This window comes from Elephas maximus, chromosome 11 (assembly GCF_024166365.1).
Source record: "Elephas maximus indicus isolate mEleMax1 chromosome 11, mEleMax1 primary haplotype, whole genome shotgun sequence".
In the NCBI taxonomy this organism is placed as follows: domain Eukaryota; kingdom Metazoa; phylum Chordata; class Mammalia; order Proboscidea; family Elephantidae; genus Elephas; species Elephas maximus.
In genome coordinates this window covers 54,619,663-54,645,924 of record NC_064829.1, presented here as the reverse complement: position 1 = coordinate 54,645,924, position 26,262 = coordinate 54,619,663, and the positions used below count along the sequence as shown (strand labels likewise).

The following is a 26,262-nucleotide window of genomic DNA, read 5'->3' as shown; positions in this document are numbered from 1 at the left end:
TAAAATAACTTGGACTGTAGTGTCATGGTTCTTTAATTGATGTTGTCAAAGCACCGAGTTTTATAGTAAGATCCCCACTATAGAGACATGTTTTTGATTACCTTCTTTTGGATGGAAGTTTCAGCCACTGAAGAATAGACATGACCCAGATACACATGAAATTGTACTTGCATTTTCAGGGGATTTACAGCCCATCTGTCGAACTGTGACTATGAATCCTTGTCTTGGAGGAACAGTCCATGAAGACTCAGATGAGAATCCCATACGTGTGCCATTGAGATCATTTAGCTCCTATGACTCTAGGCTACGGTACAATCTGATCCAATCAGCTGACATGATTTTGCATCTTTTCCCTTAGGACGAAGACCCTGAGACTAGTTGGATTCTCCTTAATGAAGATGACTTGGTTATCCTGTTATCACAGTTTCCATTTCATGAACTCTTTCAATATCTTCTTGGGTTTAAGGCAAAAGGTAGGTGAATTTCTTTTGTCATATGTAAAATGTGGTAGTAACAAACTCAAACATAGGAATTTGGCATTAAGTCTGACTTCTTATGCAGGCTCCTGATTCATGTTCCCCTTTGTCCAACTCCACTACAGAGAGATGATTACATCACCTTGATAAGATTTCATTCCTTTCTTTTGTGGTTGTAATTTCCCACTTAGTGCTTAAATTTGAGAAGGTCAACTAGCTTGCACTTTGCCCAACTTTAATAAATTGTTTTAATTTTGCACTTTGTCTCAAGTTTCCCGTTTCACGTTGATATAGGAGTAACGGATTGTTAATTCTTACCCATTTTGGCTTGCTTCCTCGTTGAAGTATTTACACCTGTATCCTTCAGTATTTTTCTATAGTAATAATACTTTTTTCCTTTTCTTTTTTAATTTCTAGGTGATTATTTACCTGAAACAACAAGACCTCAAGAGATGATGAAAATTTTTGCCTTTGCCAACTCCTTAGTGGAACTTCTGGCTGTGGGGTTAGAAACCTTTAATAGAGCACGCTACAGGCAGTTTGTGAAGCGCATCGGTTACATGATCAGGTAATGCTGCCGTTGGTACATCTGCCTCTCTTTGCTTTTGCCCTCATTGGGCACAGACATTCATAATTGGAGATGATGTACATTTTGGTGACACTTTCAGTCTCATTTTACCAAAAAGTAAGAATTTTTGTTTTTGTTGGTTTTTTTCACCATCTACCAGATGGCAATTTTATAAATATTTCCAGGAAAAATACTGAGTTAATTATCTCAAATTTAACTGGGTTGTTAGATGACTATTCTTGGAGTCAGTCAGGATCCTTGAGACTACTACTAGGTGGAACAGGGAAGAGAAAGGGGTCAGTGGAAATGCAGACCCTTTCCCTTTCCTTTGCTCCCTCTGCTCTTCTACTTCTGAGCTTTTGCCTTGGGATTGTGACTTTGCTCTGGAAAGTTGACAGTAGCTCTTTTGGTCTTTGCTTCCCTGTTTTCTCTCTTACTTATTCTAATTTCTGTTAAGTACCGTTTTTAAAAAAATTTAAAAGACTTACCAATCAGTGGCTACTCTCTTATACTGTCATTTATTTGAGTTAAAAGTGGGTTTGTGTTTTTATTATATAATGTCTGAGTAAATATGAGAATATGTACTGCTTTTCTTTGAATTAATTTTGTAGCCTCTTTTCTACATTTTCAGTTTTTCTGTCTTTACTAGGTTATTATTATATCATATACCTTTGTAATCACTTCAGCGTATAAATATGCTATTTCTTCCATCCAAAAAAAAAAAAAACCAAAAATAAAACAAAAACCTGCCAACCAATTGAAAAACTTTTTCCTCTCCCCAGTTTTGTTTCCAAAGCAAAAAACACTTTAATTCACTTTATGTATAAGCCCACCAGCCTTATAAAGCCAGGTAAATGATTACAGGATGCCCTGAAAGGCTGGGGCCACTTTTAAAGTCTAGAGAAAGTCTTTAGTAGAGAGTAAAGAAAATGAGAAAGTGGGAGGGGGAATGGCTGGCAACTTGGAGAGTAATTTCTTAAAACGTAAAAGCTTATCTGCTTGTTATTATCAGAAGTCTAGACATTGGTTCTCTGCTTCTGCTTGTTAAATAAGGCCATAAATAAAAACTGTCCTTGGGTGCATATATAGGATATAGGATTGCCTGTGTACTATGTGGCGGGACAGTGCCTTCTCGTTTCCTTCTCTTATTAACTTTTTAGGAAAGATACTGGTGTTATTATATTTTAAGGCCAATATTCAGTCCTTACATTATTATTTCTATGTAAATATTTACATCTGATTATTGTAGCCTACTGTGATGTTTCCTTTATTTTTTCATCTGCTTACTGTTTTTTGTATCTATTGCACATTCTTTTCATACCTTCCAGTTGTAGAACAGTTTTCCACAAAGCCCCTCTCCTTAGGTTGCCTGTTGGTTCTGGTTTTTCCCCTCCGTTCTAGCTTGAACTCACCAGAATCAGGCTTTTCGCCACAATGTTACCCAGAACGGTCTTGTGAATGATGCTAATGAACTTGGTGCTACTTACTGTATCCAATGGTTAATTCTAAATCTTCATCCCACTTGACATCTTTTGTGTAGTTCACATAGCAGCCTTTCACTTAGGTGGCCAGTTTCTCTTTAAAACATTTTCTGTACTTGGCTTCCAGGATACCACACTCTACTGGTTTCTCCTCCATTTCACTGGCTGTTCATTTTCTGCCTCTTTGGTTTTTTAATGCTTACCCGCCAGGCCTCTTAATGTTGGCATGCCTCAGGGCCCAGCCCCTGGACCTCTTCCCTTTATCCAAACTCCCTTCTTGGGCTTTCATCCATACTCAAGTCTTTAAATATCATTTATATGCCATTCTAATTCTGAGTTAGATATCCAGCCCTTTTCTCTCTCATAAACTTGTACATCAAGCTGCCAACTCGGCACCTCCACTTAGATGACTCATGAACGTTGTAGCTTAATACTCCCAAACTGAAATCTCTCTCCCCAACCTCCCAAGCTGCTGCTCCCACAGCCTTCCCAGTTTCAGGAAATGGCAACTCTGTTCTAGCTGCTCAGGCAAAAAAAAATCCTGATTCATCCTTGACTTTCCTCTTTTACACCCCTAACAGCAAATTCTATCATCTTTATCTTCCAATTATCATCTTCTGTCAAATATAAGAAGCCACCAATTCGAGTATGTGTATTATGTACAACTAAGAAAGAAAAAATGTCAAATTAGGGCATCTCATCAATTTTAACATACATGCCAATTTCAGAGATGGTAAAGTATGAAGGATGTGCATCTCTTTTCGAATCAATGAAATATGTTATTTCCAGAATTCAGCCTGTCTTTACCACCTTCACTGCTGCCACCCTAGTTTATTCCAGTTATTTCTCACCTGAATATCACAGTAGCCTCCTAACTTACCTTCCTGCTTCTACCCATGCCCAACCCACCTCCTCCTACCACAGTGTGTTCTTACAACAGCCGGAGTGTTCCTTTTAAATTGTGAGCCAGCTCATGTCACTCCTTAATATTTGGGAATATTAAGTTTAGAAATATTAATTCACTCAGAGGAAAAGCCAGAGTCCTCACAGTGACCTACAGGGCCCGTCATGATCTGGTTTCCTTTCACCTTTCTGATTTCATCTCCACCTTCAGGTTGCGTCCCTCACTTTGCTCTGCGTTAGCCACCTCTCTGGCCACCTTGCTGTTCCTCAGACAGATATACCCAGGAGCCTTTGCACTGTCTCCTATCTGGATGCCTTTCCCTTAGATACCCTTGTCGCTAATTCCTCACCTTCCTTAGGTCCTTACTCAAGTGTCCCTCTTCAGGGAGGCCTCTCCTACTGCCAACCGCTAATAAAACTGTATTTGCATCCTTGCTTTATTTTTCTCTATATCACTTATTACTTTGTGACAGACTGTATGTGTATGTGTGTGTATGTATATATATTTAATTGTGTTTACTGGATGTCTGCTTCCCACTAAATATAAACTCTGTGAGAGTAGGGGTTGGTTTATTTGATTTTTTCTCACTGCATTACCTTCAGAACCTGGAAGATAGTAGGTGCTCAGTAAATGTGTGTTGAATAATTTAATGCTTCAAGTCTAATATGAGGATGCTGATAATTGAGTGAGCTAGTGTAAGTGATATATTATCTGTTTTCATTCTCAGGATGACCCTTGGTTATGTGAGTGACCATTGGGCACAGTATGTGAGCCACAATCAAGGCCTGGGACTGGCCCTGCAGCCCTACTCCACAGAGAAACTACAGGTTGAGTTTGATGAGCTGTTTTTGAGGGCTGTTCTACACGTGCTGAAAGCCAAAAGGTAAGAAGCCTGGTGATAATTGTTGAGATATAACCCCCTGGTTAGTGAGAAAGATTGGCATGAAAGTCATTGACTGAAGTAGATCTCTTAAAATAATGTCATCGTGCATTTCATCTATTTCTTACCTTGGACAAATTCTTGAGCCTTAGTTTCCTTATCTGTAGTATACCTCATGCTAACTGAAATGAGGCCTCTTTCAGATTTTTTTCCATCTTAAAATACCCTGATTCTGATGTTTCAGTTTTGCCACCCCTGAACTTTTGGGGCAGCCTCGAGCAGAGGAAAACAGGGATAAACTCTATTACACATCCAACTGTCGTGCCTATAGTCAGGCATAGTAGGTGCTTAGTAAACAGTACACACAATCCTGTGATTTTATTTTTCAGTTGTCTTACTCTAGGATTTTAGGGCCTAGCTAGGACTGTCATGGATTCTGGTCCCCTGTCTTGGTTGTGTACATAATGTCTTCTGATCACACCATCTATGCTGCCGCTTATGGCCTGGGATGCATTTGAGGCATAGGCAGGTGCACAGTTGTGTATCCCTCACTGCCTTCCCTGTGCCTCTGGTGAAGCAGGAGCAGATTCTGTAGCAGCACTGCACCCTCTGCTAGGGGATGGGAGCCAGCCTCCGCCCCAGCCCAGCTCCACCTGTGAACTGCTAGCTCCCCCTCCTTTAACCTCTCCTGAGCTGCCTGAACTTCTTCTTGCCATAGTACTCTGAGTCTCAGCCCTGATGGCTGGGTCTTGTCTGCCGTTTAGTGTTACTTTGGGCAGATCACTTAATATTTATGGTGTCAACTTTCTTCGTTTATAAAATGGAGATGATGATAATGATACTACCTTTTCCCTTGACCTCACGGATATATTGTGAGGATGAAATGAGGTCATATGTGGAGATACTTTTTAAACCATAAAGGACTTTTCAAATGTAAGTCGTTGTTGTCCTTGTGTGGTTTCAGATGAAGAACAGATTAACTCCTCACTTAGAGAAAGGTCAGGGCTCCTTGGCTAACTAAGTCTTAGCACTTTTAGGCACTCAGTAAGGCTTGGGTCTAACATTAATAGAACTTAAGCTTAGAAATGTATTATTAGATTACTCTTATTGCACATCCTCTAGTGACCATAAAGTTGATGGTCTCATCAGGTGCACCCAGCCCTGTGCAGGAGCCTGCCAGGGAGTCAGTGCAGCTGTCCCAGTGCCTGGGGAGAGCCTCTCACCTCCCATCTCCTGTCATTCAGTCGTGTGCTGGCTTAGCTGAGTGGCAGGACACTTGCTCTGGTTACTTACTAACTCTTACATCCTGAGCTGTGAACTCTGTGTATGGCAATATGTATGTATTCCACAAAGATGATCATTTGTTTTAAGTTTTAAAATGTTGAGAACTATTGTTCTTTTTTATTGTGTGAAAATAATACAGCGTTTGCCAATCCATTGTTCTTAAGTATTACTTATTTTAGGAAATATATAAAAGAACCAAATACTTAAAGCCAGGGAATTTAAATTTATTTGGGATTCCTGTGGGAAGTTCTTTGAGCGGCTATCCCCCAATTTAAAAACAAACCCAAAACACAGACAACAAAAACCTAAGTCAAAACTTAACTGCGCACTTGCGTGTGGGAAGTTTCGTAACCTGAAATATATCCTGTTTTATAGCGTTACTTTTAAGGTCTCTACAATTTTCTTCCAGTGGTTTGGGATCCTTTAAAACAGTGTCAGGTCTCTTACGTGAGGTGTAAGGATCCTTACTTACTGAGACAGACGCCTGGCCCACCTGAGCTTACGGAAGTGTCTCCACCCCTTTCACAGGAGTAGCTGTTGGTTTGCCACCCTGGGCTTGAGGCACCAGCAGCCTGCCTGGGTTTCATGGAAGTGGATCAGCCATGCACTGTTTAATTTTTTTTCCTTTTAATAAATTTGGTTTATTTGTAATCAGTCAATTTGTAGTTGTACAACAGTTTTGAATGCTTATCTCTTCTTTTTTTTCCCAGATTTTTTTCAAGTTGAGGTAGAACTCATATTGCAGATTTAATGAGCATTTATTGAGTTGGTTATTTTGGAGATACTGGTTTAGGTACTGGATAATGGAATTACAGAGCTCTAGGTTACGTACTGATTTATACAAAGATGAATATGACCTGGCTTCTGCTCCCAAGTTGCTGGTAGGGTAGTAGGGAGGACATCGAGCAGTAACTTCGAGCTGTTTCTCTGACCACTTGGTGCCAGATCACTTGCGGTGACTATGAAAACTGCAAATTCCTGGATCCGATTTTGACCTACACAATCAGGATCTCTGTCGGTGGGGCTTGGGAATCTGCATTTTTCACAAAGTCTCCAGGTGATTTTATGCCCACTACAGTGTGAGGGGAAACCTTGGTGGTGTAGTGGCTAAGTGCTATGGTTGCTAACCAAAGGGTCGGCAGTTCAAATCAGCCAGCCGCTCCTTGGAAGCTCTATGGGGCAGTTCTGCTCTGTCCTAGAGGGTCGCTATGAGTTGCAATCGACTCGACGGCGCTGGGTTTGGTTTTGGTTGGACAGTGTGAGGAACACTGGTAAAAGGCAAGATAATGCCAGAGTCAGGTATGGATGAAGTTCTGCAGTAGTGCTGAGGGGAAATCAGAAGGGGCACACATCAGTGGAGGGACGTCAGCTTGGAGGCACGGGGTCCTACCAGGCTTTTTGGAATGGCCTCATGTTCTGAGTGCAGAGAGGGCTCTGGTTGGAAGTATGGGTCGGAGCTATATTGTGGGAGCCTTTGAATGCTGGGCTGAGAAGTTTCAGCTTTACTCCGTGGTCAGTGAGGCGTCACTGCAGGGCATTTGATTCTCTGCCATCCACTGCACATGTGCATATGTGTGCACACGTGTACCTGTAGGTGTGCTCACACAGCCTCATCTCAGTAGTAGTCTCTCTGTCACCCAGGTCTTAAAAGGATCTTTGGTTCAAAACCCAGCTCTGCCTCCTGCCCTCTCTCTGCCTTAGTAGCCTCATATATAAATTGAGGATAATATCAATAAGGTACTTGCTTCAGGGTTTTAGTGAGAATGGAATGAGTTGATCTGTCTGTCAGTCTACCTATCCATCCATCCTATCTGTCCATCTTGTCTCTCCTATCTATCATCTATTTCTATACTTACGTTCCTACCCATCTACCTACCTGCCTACCTGCTCTACCTCCTTCCTACCTATCGTGATTAGAACAGTAACTGGTACAGAGTAGGTGCTCCCTGATTATTCACTGTTAACTATTATCCACACCTGAGGTGTTTATGACAGAAGCATGGTAGAAAAATTGCTATAGTGTGATTTAAGGTTTTTTTCTCTGATAGAGCCAAAAGCTTCTATTTCTCAGTGTGGTCAAGCTAATACATACGATGGTTCCTGCTCTTTTTAAAACATGCAGACTTGGCATTTGGCTGTTTATGTCTGAGATGCCCTTTGGGACCCTGTCGGTCCAGATGCAGTGGAAGCTCTTCTACCTCATGCACCAGGTGGAAAGTGGGAGCCTGGAGCAGCTCTGTGCCACCCTGCAGCCCGCCGAGTGCAAGAAGCAGCTCCAAGGTATAGCCTCACCTGGCCTGGTGTTTGGAAAGATGTAGAACGGCCATCTTTTTCTTCCTCTGTGTGCCTTCCCTCTTCATTGCTTTTTTCTTTTTACTTTTAGAATGACTAAGAGAGAGTGTTTTACTCTGTGTGCTCACGCATAATGATTTTGAACTTTGAGAGGCTCCTTAATTGTTTTGGTTTACTAGATGGCAACAGGCATATCTTAAATCCAAATTTGATTAGTCTCAAACACAGTGTCAGTAAACACAGTATTCTAGCTTTTAGGAAGCACCTTTTTGCATGTGTGTGTGAAATTACCCTTTCTTTAAAGTTTGATTAACAAGTATGTGTTGTCTAGAAATTTGTTCAGGTTTTGTTCCCCGTTATTCCAATGATAACTTTTACAGCCTTTTTTTTTTTTCCAGTCATATTTTTTTAATCAACGAAGTAAAGGTGTAGGCAGATGTACTTAAAAAAAATTTTGGTGAAGACTTGGTAAGCTTTAATGTTGTCCCGTTAATCAACAACAGGGTGTTTATTTATTTTGGTTATAATGTTAAAAACAAAACAAAACTATTTAACTGGATGTCATAATTATTTTTAAGAATCACCCATACATTAAAAAAAAAAAATAAGAGTCCTGGTAGAATATACCAAAATGCTAATAGGATTTTAAAAATACCAAGATAAAATTCTTTTTAGATTGATATTTTTTGTTCACTTGGCTTTGACTTTTCAAAGCTTTTGCCATACCTCCTTCTCCCTAATGGCAATGTTTTAAAAGGTAATTAGGAATTTTTTTCTCTTTTCCATTTGTTCTTTTTATACAGTTATTAAAAATGTAAGGCATATCTCTTGATATGTACCTTGAAACACTGTAAGTTAGAATGATAATTCCAGTTTTCTGAATTTGCTGTACTAATTTCTGTTATAAACCTAGTCTGGGAATGGGAAATACAAATTGGTTTCGTAAGTGCCACATGATTTTGAAAGTAGAGAAAATTTGATGAACTACTTTTGATGTCTCAAATTTGTGTGTATGTGAAAAGAGGTGTTGGCTTATTGTGTTTTTAGCGTAAATAGTTTCATCAGGGAATTTTTTTTCAGGCCCCCCACCCCTCTAAACCTTAAATTTGTCCTTTGCAAACTTTCCTTCTGTCCTGTATTGCAAAGTTTGTTCATGCTGCCACCTAGTGACAAAATATAGTATTGCTTTCATAGCATCCTCTGACAAATAGGCAAAACATAATTGTTGTGTGCTATGGAGTCGATTCCGACTCATGGCGACCATAGACGACAGAGTAGAACTGCCCCATAAGGTTTCCTAGGCTGAAGTCTTTACGGGAGCAGATTGCCAGTCTCTTCTATGGAGCTGCTGGTGGGTTCAAACTGCAGACCTTTTGGTTAGCAGTCAAGTGCTCAACTATTGCACCATACTGTTAATTACATTTATTGGTATTTCACTCATGGTTATAATTCTTGCCTCAGTCTATTTTGTTTTAAGTCTCATGTTTGTGCTGAGTAGTTGGCTAGTCTTGGCAGTTTTATTTAGTAGGGCCTTCATTTGTTTGGCTAACAGTCATCAAGTATCTTCAACATGTCTGGTATTGGCAGTACTGCCTTCAAAGACGTCTCACCTAATGACAGTGATAGTGCTTTGCAGCTAAGAAAGCACTGACCAGTGACATGCCACTTAATCTTAAGTAACCTTTTGAAACAGATGGAGAAGTACAGGCTGGAGATGTTAAATGTCTCCTCTGAGACTACATTATACTTAGAGTTTGTAGGAATCTCAGAGGCCATCTGATCTAGCCTTCTTCCTGAAATCCATTCTACATGCCTGTAGAAATCCATTCTAGGAAAAAAAAGACCTTTTGTATCGTGAAGTATTTCTGAATGTCTCTTAACATTATATCCTCTTTCCCTCTAGTAGGGTTATTTAAACTGATATAAATTTGCTCTTTTTCCTCTTTAATTTTCTTAATATGAATTTGCAGACCCAGAGCATTTTGTGAACTTTGAGAAGTGTCTTTCTTCCATGAATAGCTCAGAAGAGATTTGCCTTCTGACTACATTTGCTCAGATGGCACAGGCCAGAAGAACCAACGTGGATGAAGACTTCATAAAAATTATTGTTCTGGAGATATATGAGGTTAGAATATTAAGTCTTAAAAATAAGCTGAAAATGTTTTCTTTTGGGCTGTCCATTCATTGATTCTTTTGGGATTGCTTTAAAAAAAATCTGCACTTATTACCTATGACTTATAGCGACCCTATGGGACAGAGTAGAATGCCCCTCACAGGGTTTCCAAGGAACTGCCGAGCTTTTGGTTAGCAACCATAATAGCTCTTAACCACTACGCCACCAGGGTTTCCTCATTTTGCTATAGGGAATATTAAAACATGAAATATACTCATTTCGTTTCCCCCTACTACCTCTTGACATTTAGCGGGTGAGTTTTGGCAAGGAATAGACTGACTGGAACTGTGCGTGAGATTAAGGCCTAGGTGGGTCTTGAATTCCAGACTCTCTTAATGGTGTGAAAAAATTGGGGACAGAAGATATATGTTTTATACATGAAATGACATTCTTCAGTTCCTTTGTTAAAGTAATAATTTTTGCTCTTGACTGATGTTCTAAATGTTTTTGACTGGAATGCACAGTAAAAGTTACATCCTATGTTGTGTTTTGGTAGTGTGTGTGTGTGTGTGTGTGTGTGTGTGCATGCATGTGTGTGTGTATAACTGAAGCAACGCTTAATCTTAGTGTGATGTACTTTCATGTTTTTCTATTCTATTTTATTCTGCACTGTTGCTTTCCTGTTCTGTTTCATTGTATTTAAAAAATGCTTGTCATTGGCATTAATGGGTTGCAACCTATCGTTTGAAAGACATTGTTCAGGAGGAGTTGGTGAACACTTGATATTTTAGAAGCTTTGTAGTTGAGGGTCTTATTTTGTAGGGGAAATGCATTCAGTTTTCATCATTTTAGTGATTTCCTCAAGTTGAGAGACATTTTAAGAACAAAGGGGCTGCTTTATTGCTACTGACAAACTTTGGGGTGTACTTTCTAGATCCGTTACTTGAAGTCATTGTTACAAACAAATAGTTGCCTTTCTCCTCTATTTCTTCTCCTCCCATCTTCCAGCCTTCAGGGTAGACAGTTCAACCTCTGAAGTTCTGACATCTGTTTGGACATGCTGTGCTCAATGAGATTCTTTCTGCTTTACTTGAAAACGTTCTAAATAAATTATGGAAGTGTGCTTTGACTGATTATTGTCACTAAGGGTACTTTTTTTTTTTTTTGCCTTTTTAGGTATCTTATGTTACCCTGTCCACCAGAGAGACTTTTTCAAAGGTTGGCCGAGAGCTTTTAGGAGCCATCACAGCTGTTCACCCTGAGATTACTTCTATTCTTTTGGATAGAGTTCGAGAGACCATTGATCAGGTTGGAATGGTAAGAGCACTGATTTTTTGTTTGTTTTTAAACGCTGAAGTAATGGAATAATGGAAAATAAAAGGGAAGCTGTTGGGAATGACTGGTCACTTAAGGGCCCAGCAGGGTGATTTGCCTGTAGACTTGCCTATCCGGGGCAGTTCGTATAAATGGAATCGCGTATTGTCTTTTGTGTTAGCTTCTTTCACTTAGCATAATGTTTTCAAGGTTCATTCATGTTGTAGCATGCATCAGTACCTTATTCCTTTTTATGGCCAAATGGTATTCCATTGTATGGTTATACCATTTAAGAAAAGGTATGCTTAATGAAGATTTTGTTATAAAGCTACACGATCACCTAAAATAAGGCTATAATGTGTGGGTTCTTCTAGTGGCAGATAGTCATACTTCATAATCTCAAAAGGAACATTTGAACTGATAGCATTTCTCTCTGTGCTTGTATTTGCAAAGGGCTTTTCTGTCTTGTGGTTTCTGTATCAGCCCACCCAGGCGTACCTCAAGGAGAAGGGCCCTGTGATCTGCTTCCAATAGGTCACAGCCATGGAAACCCTATGGAGCACAGTTCTACTCTGACACACATGAGGTTGCCATGAGTTGGAATTGACTCAATAGCAACTAGTTACTGGTTATACTTTGTAACCATTTGTTGTAAAATGAATGTCTGTCTCTTGATTTATCATGATTTTAAATTTGGGTCTCAGTATGGTGGTTTTCCTAAAATTGAAGTGTACCAATTTACATACAAAAAAATGGACCTTTACAAAGGATTGCAAAAACGTGCTTTTGGTGTATCATCAGATTTAGTTCCTATTTGATTTGGTTGTCCACAGTTGCCATTCCACGTGTCTGAAAACCAAACAAAACTCCACTTCCTTTTGGGAAAAAATTTTTGCAAGCTGTTTAATAATGTAGTACTGTAGCAATATAGAATTGTCCCTAAATCTTATTTTTAATTATGGTTTTCTTTTTAATAAGGTTTCTTTATACTTGTTTAAAGAATTGCCTTTATATCTTTGGCGACCCTCTACCTCCGAGATAGCTGTAATTCGGGATTGGTTGTTGAATTATAACCTGACAGCGGTCAAGAATAAACTGGCCTGTGTTATTCTCGAAGGACTGAACTGGGGATTTGGTGAACAGGTACGTGTTGAAACCATTTCCTGTAGCCTAGGTTCTGTACACACCAGTTTCAAAGAAACAGTTTCTCAAAACATTAATATTTCAGATTATCATTTGCAAGATCTGCGAATTCTTTTAGCTGTGTCAGAGTTTAGGATCTTCTCTTTTGTTTTGCAAAGTGAGCATTCTCTTAAATGAAGATAAATTGGTCCACACTGGAAATTCTTCCGTCTGTCCTTAGACCACTTGCATCTGTGGTTTTATCTGTGGCTGTTTATTGCAGTTCCTCCTAGTTGCTCTCCTGCTTGTGGTTCCTTTTCCTTCTGCAATTGTCTTGCATGTCACTGCTAGACTTGTCTTCTGAAGCACTGCATATTGGTGAAGAGGCTGAGCACTGAGCCAGGCTGCCTGGCTTCTGATCCTGGCTCTGCCACCACCCAGTGGTGTGACCTTGAGCAAGCTTCCTGAACTCTCTGGGCCTCAGGTGTTCACCTGTCAACATTGGTATTAATAGGACTTACCTCTTAGTATTGTTTTAAGGGTTCAAAAAATTAGGACAAGTAAAACAATTAGGACAGCCTTGGCACACATTAAGTACTGAGTAGTGGTAGTTACTACTAATAATAGTTTATTATTATTGTGGGGTTTGCCTCCATTTCTTCAGGGTGCAAAGGAAGATTGGATGGCAAATTGGGTAGCAATCTCAACGTGTATTGTTGAACACTTATTACTTAAGCTGATGATAGAAAAAGAAAAGGGAATGTAGACTTAATTTATTAAACATCTTCCTGGCTTATGGCAGTGCCCTTATAACCCAAAATCTTTATGGAGATTTTGTTTTGGGTTGGGGTGGGGGTTAAATTCAAAGATACTTTTTCTGACTGGGGTGGGGGGTGATTAAGGTTGAAATCTATCTAGGTGCAGTATAATGGTTCTTTAAAGATTCCTATTTTTTCCCATTGTCATTTTATAACTTTGCTGTTAAGGGACGTGATTTTTGGAAAACTTAGGTTCTGCATTCAAGATCTTCTTTTACCTTTCCGCTTTATCTTTTGATTCAAAGGTACAAAAAAACCAAAATGGTATACCTGTGGTTATTTTTCTCTTTGAAAGGGAGTCCTTCATCTGAATCAAGCAGTCCATGCTGAAGTGGCTCTAATGGTTCTTGAAGCTTACCAGAAGTATCTTGCACAGAAGCCATATGCTGGGCTTCTTTCTGAAAGTATGAAGCAGGTATTTCCCTCTCTTGTGTATTGAGAACATAAATTTTTATTGATGAAGGGGCTGGGTGGATAAAGTATTGACCCCTAGGTTTCCTAAGACCATTTTTTGGCAACTTAAGATGTCGAAATTGAGTTCTATTATTGTCAAAGATTTTTCTTTAAGAAGTAGTCTTTATATGACCATTTTAATGTTGTAGAATTGAGTTCAGCTACAGTGGTTTTTGGGAGCTGGCTCATATTGGCTCAAAAGAATCGATTGTTAAATTTTTAGGAGCTTTGAAAGCTGGTTGTTAAACTGTTGATAGCTTGAAATTGGCCATGGTGGAGGTTTTTACACCACCAAAACTGTCAAATGCTTCCTCCCACTGGTAGTTAAATGTGTTTACCAGCACGCCATTGAATGGGTATCAACTTTTACATCATTTCCTTTTTGCTTGAGCTGACTTAGATAAGGTTCACAAAGTGACTGGCAAGTAAGTAAAAGTGGTCAGTTGTAAGTGAGAAATTACTATTATTATTTTTTTTTAATTTTATTGTTGTTGAGGATATACACAGCAAAACATACATCAGTTGGAAAATTGTTTTAATGCAGTACAGCAACCATTACTTAAGGGATGGTGTATTCCTCTTTTGAGGACTTTGTAGGTCTTAAGAGGAGATGAGTGGGTGAGCTTACTGATTTATATGTGACTAATGTGGTATAAAATAAATAATTGTTTTAGGTGTCATATTTGGCCAGTATTGTTCGTTATGGAGAGACACCTGAGACTTCATTTAACCAATGGGCCTGGAACTTGATCTTGAGGTTAAAACTGCACAAAAATGATTACGGAATGCAGCAGAATTGTCCGACTGTACCCTTCTCCAGCACTGTCCCTGACATGACTGAGTCACCCACGTTTCATCCTCTCTTGAAGGCTGTGAAAGCGGGCATGCCCATTGGCTGTTATCTTGCCTTGTCCATGACGGCCGTGGGCCACAGGTACAGTGTTTAGGCTGAACCTCAAGGGTTGCTGAACCTTGTTGTAGCCAGTGGTTCTAGGATCTCATCTGTCGCATCTCACAGGTCTGAGGATTCCATCAAACCTATCTAGGGATAATTGGGGCCAAATAACAAGCCTTGATTAATAGCTTATCAAGGGGAGGTACTGCCCTAATTCACATGAAACAGAGTTGTACCAGCATATCCCCTTCTGACATTATGATGAGAGTTATACCTGTCACCCAGGGTGGCATGTTCATGTCAGTAGTAGATGTCTTCTCTTCCTCAGAATAATGATGACATAAAAAATCTTTGAATACCTGTAGTGAATTTTTTTTTTAAAGTGATGACAGCCCAACTTAGACTCCTCAACTAAAGAGCTATACCTGCCTTGGGGAACAAAATGCCCAATCAGCTCATGTGCCTCTCTGATTTTTTTTGCCTAGAGTTAAAGCACTATTTCCAAACTGCAGAATTTGGAAAATGGAGAAGCTACTCATATTTCTATCACTCCAGTACAGAGACCATTTTGGCATGATGACGTCCCTGTGGTTTTTTTCCCCCATGTAACTCTTCTTTGCTAATAGCTATAATCATGAATATAAAGTTTTGTGTTTTTTCAGTTATCATTATAACATAAATAGTTTTTTATGTTGCCCTTGGCCATCATAAATGTCATTTTGAAATGATGCAGTAATATCCCTATTGAATGGATTTTTCCAAAATTAACTTGTCATTTCTGCCGCCAAGTTTTGTGATTATAGATAATTCTTGGGATGTACATTTTTGCATGGGTCATCTTTTGTATTTTTTTCCATGTTTGAGATTGTTTCTTAAGGATAGATTGTCTGAAGTGTGGCAAAGGATAGGCAAATTTTTATGCCAGTTTACACTGACAGATTGAGCTAACTTTGGAATCTTCTCTTTGCTGTAATATCTTGTGGGAATGTCTTCACAAGGAGAACCTGCTGGAATCACCATTGGAGAAACAAAATGGGAGAATAGCAAGTGCTCTGGACTAGAAATATGCAAACCTGGGTTCTCATTTTGACCCTAAGCTAATAACCATTTATATGAATTTAGACACAATACTTTACCCCTGGTCTCATTTTTCTCATGTATAAAATGAAAAATAGATAAAATTTTAAGTAGTTATCAAGGCGCCCTGGTGGCACAGTGGTTAAAATGCTCATTAGCTAACAGAAAGGTAGGCATTTCAAACCCACCAGCCGCTCCACAGGAGAAAGATGTGGCGGTTTGCTTCTGTAAAGATTTACAGTCTTGGAAACCCTGTCCTACATGGTCACTATGAGTTGGAATCGACTCGATGGCAGCAGGTTTAGGTTTGGTTGGGTATTAGTTATCTAGTGCTGCTATAACAGAAATAGTCCAAATGGGTGGCTTTAACAAACAAATTTATTTTCTTACAGTTTAGGAGGCTAGAAGTCTGAATTCAGGGTGCCAGCACCACGAGAAGGCTTTCTTTTTTTTTTTTTTTGTTGGCTCTGGAAGAAAGTCCTTGTCTCTTTGAGCCTCAGCTCCTGGGTAATCTTCATGTGGCTTGGCACCTCTCTTTCTCCATTTCTGCTTGCTAGCTTGCATTTAATCCCTTTTATATCTCAAAGGAGATTGACTCAAGATACACTCTACACTGAATGCGTTGCTGTTGAGAGTCGATTCCGACCCATAGTAACCCTATAGGACATAGTAGAATGCCCCATAGGGTTTCCAAGGAGTGCTTGGTAGATTTGAACTGCCAACCTTTTGGTTAGTTGCCATAGCTCTTAACTGCTGCGCCACTAGGGCTCCAAACCTTAGGCATAGAGGCTAGGATTTACAACACATATTTTGGGGGGATGAAGTTCAATCCATAACAAGTTCCTTTCCACTTTTAGAGTTCTGATTCTGATAATTCCTTTGTGAAAATCTGGTATGCAAAAAATGTGTTGGAGAGCTGAGGTAATCCAGGTAGCATGTAGGTTAATAGTTCATCACAAGGGCATTGTTTTAGGAATGGGCAACCTTGTATCATCGTCTTTTCCTTTTTCCATAGCATTGAGAAGTTCTGTGCAGAAGGCATTCTACTGCTGGGAGTTTTGGTCCAGTCAAGACATTTGAGAACAGTGGTCCATGTTCTGGATAAGATTCTCCCTTTGTTTTACCCCTGCCAGTATTACCTTCTGAAGAATGAGCAGTGAGTATCGGCATCTGTGGCAGGGGACATTCTTTGGAGAACAGCTCAGCAAGTGCAAATGGCTGTGACTTCTGGTTTCTCGGTTGAAATATAGGGAATTGTTATTTCAGTAGTATATTTTTTGTAAAGTAGACAACTTCTTGTATCCCAGTTTAGAATGCAGATTATTAGGTGATTAGGTTTTATTATCATGAAAGATATTTTCCTTTATAATTTAATTTTGGATGGCTTAAAGTTATTAGTATTTGAAAAATCAGTCATTTCCATTAGATTCTGGGAATAGTGCTCTTGACATTGAGCAGAAAATGACTATGTCGTTGTGACAATAGTAAAACAGATTAATTTCAAATGCCTGAAGTATGCATAGTACAGTATTTTACAAATTGTTAATTTACATAGGAAGATGATTGTCCATGAGACACTTATAACCTTGTTGGGAAAATAAGACATTTGGGGGGTAATATCAGAGTTCTATAACAAAATAGGAAACCCTGGTGGTGTAGTGGTTAAGTGCTACGGCTGCTAACCAAGAGGTTGGCAGTTTGAATCTGCCAGGGCTCCTTAGAAACTCTATGGGGCAGTTCTACTCTGTCCTATAGGTCCGCTATGAGTTGGAATCGACTTGATGGCAGTGGGTTTGGGTTTTTTTTTGGTTTTATAACAAAATATTGGGAAGGCCATGCAGTGGTGTATAAACGGTGTTTTCATTATATGGTAAAATTGTTGGGTGCTGTCTCATTAATTCCAACTCACGGTGACACTGTATGACAGCGTAAAACTACCCCGCAGGGTTTCCTAGGCTGTAGTCTTTATAGGTCTTTTCTTCCACGGAGCCGCTGGTGGGTTTGAACCACCAACCTTTTGGTTAGCAGCCAACTGTACCACCTGAACTTCTTTCTAAGAGATTAGGTTTAAGAGGATGTGGGGAGCCCCGGATATTGTACCACTGCAGTGTCAGTGCAATAGGAATGTCTCAGCAGTGACCAGTGGCACCACCTTATCTTAAACTCATGTGCCCCATTGCCTGGAACCTTAGAGCTGATTCTGTGCTTAGAGACTGCTGAGTAAGGATATCTTAGAAATGCATGGAGTTGGGTCAAAAAGTACTGAGCCCAGGTGAAACATTGGTGGTTGGAATCCCAGGAGTGAATTCTAGCCAGAAGATATGGAAAAATGGAGAAGAATGAGATTCAGCTGAAAGAGGAGGTAGAAAAGAGAAAGAAGTTGGCCAGGAAGTAGCTCTGAGATTGCAACCCCATCCCCAGTACTATTTCCCCCCTTCCAGCCTTCCTAGGTGGTCTTTAGGATAGAGAGGAGCTCTGAGGTTTCCCGAAGTCACAGAGGTACTGAATACCATTGCACCAGGGAGATACACCATCTCTTTCAAAGAAAAGAAAAAGGAACAAAATCTGCTTCCTGCAGCCATGTTACAAAAGCCACTAAAAAGCCATTCTAATTGAATCTAGTGTTCACAAATAGTAAAAACATCACTTATCAGAAATTTGTTTTTAAACAACTACTTCAGGTCAAGTTATTAGAGTTGATTTGTCTTAAAAATAAGTAAGTGTACGAATGTCTGCATTCATTGTACCCTGATAACTGGCCCTGTGGCCATGCTCACACCAACGAGGAGAAGCCAGTGAGCAGCACGTGGGCACTGGGTTCCACGCCTGGGGGTGTGTACTCACCACCCAAGCTTTTCATGGTGACTACCATCTGGAGGTGGGGCCGAGGCTCAGCCGCCTGGCACTCCTCGTAGTGGTAAGGTGCTGGGCCCTTGCCACCAGGGGCCAGTGCTCCCAGGAGTTGCAGGTGGAGTCCCTCATGTAGTGGTTTACGAAGGAGTGCTTGGGTGGCTCATCTTTGTCAGAGTTGGTGACCTTGGACTCGGTTGTCTCCAAGGACTTTGAGGTTCACACTCTCACTTAGCGTGGCCACGTTGTTCTTGCTGCAGATATCCTCGTCTGAGCAGTGCAGTCCACCCTGACTGGGCTGAGGAGGGGATCTGGTTCCATTCTTCATGGACAAGTTGTATTGATGTTGAGGTGGTGATTGTTGAGCTCCAGGGCAGCAAATACTCCATTGTCCAGGATCACAGACTCCTGCCTACTGGAGATGCTCTTACCTGTGCTGCAGTTCTTGTACTTTTCATTCTGTCCATGCAAGATCAGGGCAAAGACCACCAGTAGAATGATGATCAGGTTGAAGTCACCACCACCAGGAAGAACCACCACTCTCTGTAGAATGGGGCTTCCATTTGTGCTTTTCTGGCCTGGACTCTGTCTGCAACCACTCGGTGCGTCTCTGCTCTTCTTGAGGCTCTGGTTCTTTTTCTAATACAACTTCACACTACTGTTCTCTAGTGCACCCCTCACTTAACTGCCAGATAGAGCGGGTAAAGTTACATGGAGTTTATGGTAAAAGAAATAGCTGCTTGAGGAGGGAGGGAGGAAGTTAGGGATGGGATATTAATGAAGATTTTTGATTGCATGTTGAAAACCCAGTACAGACCAGTTTCACCAAGAAGGCAATGTATTGGCTCATGTAATTGGGAAAGAGAGAACTTACCTCTGGCAGAGTGGAAGTCAGAGGCTTCTAATAACATCAGGTCAGTCTAGAGCCATGGTTCTCAACCAGGGGTGATTTTGACTCCAGCGGACATTTGGTAATGTCTGGAGATATTTTTGGTTGCCACAACCAACTGGGAGTGGTGGTGTGCTATTGTTATTTAGTAGGTAGTGGCCAGGGATGTTGTTAAACATCCTACAGTGCACACTACAGCCCCCAAAGAATTAGCAGACCCAAAATGTCAGTTGTGTCGAAATGGAGAAACACTGGGCTAGTGTTTCTCTTTCTCTCTGTATATCCCCCCTCCGAAGTCCTTTGGCCCTGCTTCTCTTCTCTCTTTTTGGCTTTCTCTTGGAGGTGTACTTTTTCCCTGAGAATGAGGTGCCCAGATACAGAGAGGACTGGGTGTCATCCTAATTCCACTTGGGAAAGACAGACTATTTTTCTCATTGCTCTTATAAAACAATCCCTGATTGGTCCAACTTAGATCACGTGCTTTCCCTGGGCCAGTCTCTGTGTCTAGTGGGATTGAGAGGAAGGTGCATGGGGCTTCTGTATTGACAGCCTCTGCCTTCCAAAAGTCTATGGCATGGGAGAGGGCCAGTCCCACTAAGGAAGGGTTGTACAGTTATTAAAGGGGAGAGAGAGAATGTAGGGTGAACAGAAGTAACAAATGGCCCTACAAATAAAACTTTATGGAAGAGGTGGATCTCTATGTGAGTTTTGAAGGGTGTGTGGATTTTGGGTCAGTGGAGAGGATCCGGTAGGGCAGGGCTTTTTCACTCGATAGGGGGTTGAGAGGAGAGTTTAGAGGGGCCAGGCTGGGACCGAGCATGAGTGAAGGTAGAGAGGTGGAAAAAGGACCATCCATCCAGGGAGCAGGGAGAAGATCACCTACAGGGACCTCATGAAGAGTGATAGGGCCAGGGGATGAGGTCAGATGTAGAGGAGCCGTTGATGGGGTGGGTGAGGGAAACATAGAATATCCAAGGGCCAAGGGCAACATTATAGGGGGCATTTTTTTTTTTTTAATTGTGCTTTAAGTGAAAGTTTACAATTCAGGTTAGTCTGTCATACAAAAACCTACCCATACAACCGTAGTTGCCCTCCCTACAACGTGGCAACACGCTCCTCTCCACCCTGTATTTCCCGTGTCCATTCAACCAGTTCCTGTCCCTCTCCGCCTTCTCATCTCGCCTCTGGACAGGAGCTGACAGGGGCCATTTTTTAAAGCAGTGTGCCAAAGCTGCCTGATGATGAGAATTATCTGGGGGAGCTTATTAAAAAATAATTTTCGATCCCTCCACTGAAGATTCTGCTTTAGTAGGAATGGGGCGGGGCCTGAGAACCTTTTTTTTTTTCTGTAAATAGGCACTGAGGCACCGGGCAAGTCTGGGAACTGCCCTCTGGCTAGCATACTCACATACACACACACACACACACACAAACCAAACCTGTTGCCGTCTAATCAATTCTGACTCCTTGCAACCCTATAGGACCAGGTAGCATTGCCCCATAGGGTTTCCGAGGAGCAGCTGGTGGATTCAAACTGCCAACCCTTTGGTTAGCAGCCTGAGCTCTTGACCACAGTGCCACCAGAGCTGCCTGGCTAGCACGTGCATCCTTAGTCCATCATTTACTAGTGTGTGAATACAGGCAAGTTCCTTAACTTTTCATAGGCTTCGATTCTTCAGTTGTATCATGGGATGATACCACCTCTCATACAGGATGAGTGTAAGGGTTAAATAGTATTGTGATTTTTTTAGACTATATTTTAAAAATTGGATATAATAGTCTTTAATGTTTTTCCTCTGATTGTTAAATCTTGAGTAGTGAGACTCTTTCTAGGTCCTGTTGTCTGAACTCTTTACAGCAATTTACTGGTACCTTCCCTGCCATAACTTTTCCTCTATTCTAGATTGGTTTGGGCCTGTATCTGTGCCTCCTGTGAAATAAGAAGTGCCTTCATTCTCCAGTCACAACTGCTTATTGACTCCTGCCACGCGGGGGTCAAAGCAGACCCTGGCTCTGCCCTGAGACACGTAGGAAGTTACAGCCTCCTCAGGATGTACTTACCAACTTTAAGGACTGTGAAGGAGCACTACAGGGTGCTGTGAGAGAGGCTAATGAGATAGATGTATTTTAGATGCAGGGTGGTTAGGAAGCATGGTCTGAGGAAGGGACATTGTGGGTGGACATGAGGGATGAGTAGGAGGTTGCTAGGTTAGGTGTGGGGGAAGGACTTTTTCAGGCGGAAAACCCAGCAGACACAAAGGCCCTGAGAGAGGAGAGAGCCCAGTGCACCCAAGGAATTGAGGGAAGGTCATCTTCATCATGGTGGTATCCCTCATAGCGCTGCATACACCACCTTGTATAAAGTTGACAACCGATAGAAGCTTACTGAATGATTTTAAAACACCTCTGCTTTTATTGGTGGGAGTGGTGGAGCACAGTTTTAGGCGTTTTTCCTGTAATACTCTTTAATTTGCATGTGTTTGTGTGTCTTGGATCTGTTCACTACACTTTTGCAGGTCGGCAGAATTCCTTTTAATTTAACCCCCATTTATATTTGAAAACTGTATCCCTCTGAAATTCCTGAAGATACATTAGAAACCCTGTGTAGAGCTTTGGTCTAAAATTTTTGTTTCCTTATTATTTTTTTTTTTTTTATAAGTAATGAGACATTGGAAATTCTGTTGACTCCTGATTGGAAGGTAAAGTGTCATCCTGTGTGCTTGGCAGGTTTTTGTCACACCTCCTCCTGTTCCTGCACTTGGACAGCGGCGTCCCTCAGGGTGTCACGCAGCAGGTCACCCACAAGGTGGCACAGCACCTGACAGGAGCCAGCCATGGGGACAATGTGAAGCTTCTCAACAGCATGATCCAGGTCATTGCCCTAGCAAGCCCCTAAGCACACCCTCGCCCATCTTCCCAACCGGAAGCTTCTAGCATCAACGCATTTATGTTTGCATCATCTCAAAAGTTGGCACGGCATGCTTGGCCAAGAAGGTTAACAGTTTCAGGCTTTGCAGCAGAAGTCGATGTTATTTTGTTGGTGTTTTAGAAATGTGGGACAGTGGGAGATTGGAGGCTGGTTATTACCGTCACATCACCTGAGCCTTTTCTCACAGGCGCACATATCTGTAAGCACTCAGCCCAACAAAGTGGGCCCCGTTGCCGTGTTGGAGTTCTGGGTTCAGGCTCTTATAAGCCAACATCTTTGGTACCGAGAACAACCCATCCTCTTTCTCATGGACCACTTGTGTAAAACAGCTTTTCAGCTGATGCAGGAAGACTGTGTGCAGAAATTACTCTACCAGCAACATAAGGTAAACCTGTTAGAGACCTTCTCTTTCATTCATTAAAAGGCTCCATCGTAGCCTTCTAAAAATGTTCACCAAAATGCACAGTTCTCAGTACTACCCGGTGGCCACTGCCCTTTTAAAGCTTATTCCCTCTGGTGACTTATATCAATAACCACAGTCCACTAGCACAGAGCCCAGTGAAGTCAGAAGAAAGAGCACCCCAGGAAGAGCCAGGTCACTCCATTTTTCTGAAGTGCACTGCCTGGGACTGTCACTGCTGGTGGGCCAGTTATAGAAATTCATGTCTTAGCAGAATCTGCTGTAATAAGACAAATGCTGATGTACTTGAAAAGATCATTGGTAAGTTTTTTCTCTTTGTCCCATGTCTTTTCCCGGTGTAGAATGCTTTGGGCTACCACTGTGACCGGAGTCTGCTGTCTTCTTTGGTGAGCTGGATTGTGGCTGGCAACATCACTCCTTCCTTTGTGGAGGGCTTGGCCATGCCCACTCAGGTAGGAAACCCACTAGGAAGAGGGAGGTAGGACTATTTGTTATCTTTGTGAACTTTAGTATTGTTATCCTAATAGCCTAAAATCACTAACATTTATTTAGCACTTAATAACGTGTAAGTGCACCTTTTCATTTAATCCTCACAACAGCCCTCTGCCTAAGTCGTGTTATTGTCATTCCTGTTTTATAGAGCTGTTAACTGGGATTTAATGAGGTTCAGTGGCTTGTTTAGGCTTAAACAGCTTGTGATCAGACTCCGGTCTACTTGACTACAGAGCCTGATGGCAGAGTGGTAAAGAGTGTGGGTCCTGGAGCCAAATGGCCCAGATTTCAATCCAGGTTCTGCTATTTGCCAACTGTGTGGTGTGGGGAACTCACTTATCTCTCTTTCCTAGTATCCTCAGTTGTCAAATGAGAATAATGTTTGCATCTACATGTAAAGCACTCAGAACATCACCTAGCACATAGTAAGGGCTCACTAAGTGTTGGTTATTATTATTGTTGTCATCATTATCAGCAGCAGCATTGGTTTCATTATTATTTATCACCTCTTGACTTTGTGTGAATTAGTAAGTCTCCATTTCGTTACTTAAACAGGTAATAACATCCTTCATCCTGCCTTCACAGTCTTACCTGCTGCTCTTCCTCATATCTTGTGTGATCCAGCTGACCCAAATTCCCTGGCTTTTCTCCTCTTTGCCTTTGCCTGGCTGATTCCCTTACCACGCATGACTCTCCCTCTAGTCTCTAATAGAGCCTTATTGGATACATAGGTAGTCCTCAACTTATGATGTATTCGAGTTACTATGAACTGCACTCATGACTCCTTTTTTTTGGTATGTCTTATCATTAGTAATATGTACTATACACTAGGGCCTTGAATCAGTTCTGCCCAGTTCAGTCATGGCTGAGGAAGTGTCACTGGAATAGACCTGAATTTTTTTTTTTTCTCATAATTTTTATTGTGCTTTAAGTGAAAGTTTACAAATCAAGTCAGTCTCTCACACAAAAACCCATATACACCTTACTACATACTCCCAGTTACTCGCCCCCTAATGAGACAGTCCGCTCTCTCCCTCCACTCTCTCTTTTCGTGTCCACTTCGCCAGCTTCTAACACCCTCCACCTCTCATCTCCCCTCCAGGCAGGAGATGCCAACATAGTCTCAAGTGTCCACCTGATCCAAGAAGCTCATTGCTCACCAGCATCCCTCTCCAACCCATTGTCCAATCCAATCCATGTCTGAAGAGTTAGCTTCGGGAGTGGTTCCTGTCCTGGGGCAACAGAAGGTCTGGGGGCCATGACCAGCAGGGTCCTTCCAGTCTCAGTCAGACCATTAAGTCTGGTCTTATGAGAATTTGGGGTCTGCATCCCACTGCTCTCCTGCTCCCTCAGGGGTTCTCTGTTGTGTTCCCTGTCAGGGCAGCAATCGGTTGTAGCCGGGCACCGTCTAGTTCTTCTGTGGACCTGAATTTTTAAAGTTACGGTGAACTGGAAAGATAACCGGAATGGAAAAAATTACCAGTTGAAGCTCTGCTAGAAATTTAATCTCCCTATTAGAGAACAAGGGCAACATATACATTGCATAGCAGCTGAATCTCTTGCCCTTAGATTTTGAGCACAGTTGCAAGCAGTGTGCCCCACTCAAAGATGGTGGCGCCCTGCTCAAAGATGGCTGCCAGCTGAGCTGCTTTGTGTGATGCTTTCGACAGCCCTGCCAACAATCCAGTCTCACACATCAGGCTCCTGAAAGGGCTCATTATGCCTCTTCCGAGTCTCCCATTCCAGGGCTTTGACCCGTAATTTTTCTCAGTGCTGTATCTGCCAAATCGTAAAACTTCTAGTCTGTTGCTGTTATGCTTTGCCAGCCCTGACCGAACTGGTTCAAACCAGTTAGAAGTCCTGCTACATAAAATGTTACAACGCATAATTTGCCAATGTTGTGATTCTCAGATATTCTCTCGCAGGTATTCAGTTTTATGATTTACTGTTTAAAACACTGCCGAATAGCAGGCTATGGCCTGGTTTTCAGTGATGTCAGTATTGGTGCTGGGAGTCATTAACAGAAAGCTGAACAATGTTGAACTTAATGGCATATGGCAATTGAATTCTGCACAATCCTGACGGCCGTTAATACTCCAACTTCATTTCTGACACTGACCCTGACTTCTTTGTAGCCCAGGCCTATTACCCATTTCTATGGAGTAGATTTTGACTCACAGTGCCCCTATATAGGACAGAGTAGAACTGCCTGATAGGGTTTCCAAGGCTATAAATCTTTACAGAAGCAGACTGCCACATCTTTCTCTGCCTGGGCCTGTAGCATGATCTTATTCATCATTTCATACCATAAGAAGCATCAGGATAACGTGATAGAAGAGATCAGCGGAAAAATCGTCCATATGGCAAGAATGCTGAATTTAGAAGGGGAATTGACAGATCAAGACTTAATCAATTTTGAAGAGGAAAGAAATGCTGAAAAAGGAAGAAATAATGAGGAAGAGGAACTTATCTTTCAGTTGTTGAAAGGCTCTTTTGAGAGATATTTTACAGCGAAAGATTAGCTGAAGTTTTTTCTAAACTAAATGAGGGGCTTCAGTTGCTTGAAAACACGGACCCAAACACTGATCGCTTTGCTAAAGTAGATAGGCAGATATAGGAAGCAGTGAGATGTTACCATGAACTATATGAAGAAAAGAAAGGACCATATAGACAACTCTCACTGATCTTCTGACTGGAAACGCCACTCCCATTCCCAGGGATAATCCAGATGATCTAGAAGTGGAGTTATTACTGCAACTGACAAAATGCCACCGTCATCCAGTTCTTCTTCATCGTCTGAGTAAAGCTTTATGATTTGTATATTTTTTATGTATTAAAATATATCTGTAAGTTTGTATGTAATGATTCAACCCCCATAGACAAAGATCGGATTTATAAAGATATGGATAATAAAAGGAAACCTGGGTGGCATAGTAGTTAAGTGCTACAACTGCTAACCAAAAGGTTGGCAGTTCAAATCCGCCAGGCGCTCCTTGGAAACTAT

General features: G+C 41.4%; 1 protein-coding gene across 3 annotated transcripts in view; it reads left to right on the top strand.

Moving 5' to 3' along the window:
* The window catches only part of EPG5 (ectopic P-granules 5 autophagy tethering factor), a 112,574-nt gene that overhangs the window by 26,104 nt on the left and 60,208 nt on the right, over positions 1–26,262 (top strand). For all 3 annotated transcript variants that reach the window (XM_049900030.1, XM_049900029.1, XM_049900031.1), the window contains 13 exons: positions 359–473; positions 894–1,044; positions 4,157–4,312; positions 7,716–7,873; positions 9,856–10,010; positions 11,175–11,315; positions 12,291–12,455; positions 13,548–13,667; positions 14,380–14,639; positions 16,693–16,833; positions 22,144–22,288; positions 22,533–22,730; positions 23,108–23,218. In XM_049900030.1, coding sequence (XP_049755987.1) covers positions 359–473; positions 894–1,044; positions 4,157–4,312; positions 7,716–7,873; positions 9,856–10,010; positions 11,175–11,315; positions 12,291–12,455; positions 13,548–13,667; positions 14,380–14,639; positions 16,693–16,833; positions 22,144–22,288; positions 22,533–22,730; positions 23,108–23,218 — 2,016 coding nt within the window. The remainder of the gene's footprint in view (positions 1–358; positions 474–893; positions 1,045–4,156; positions 4,313–7,715; positions 7,874–9,855; positions 10,011–11,174; positions 11,316–12,290; positions 12,456–13,547; positions 13,668–14,379; positions 14,640–16,692; positions 16,834–22,143; positions 22,289–22,532; positions 22,731–23,107; positions 23,219–26,262) is intronic.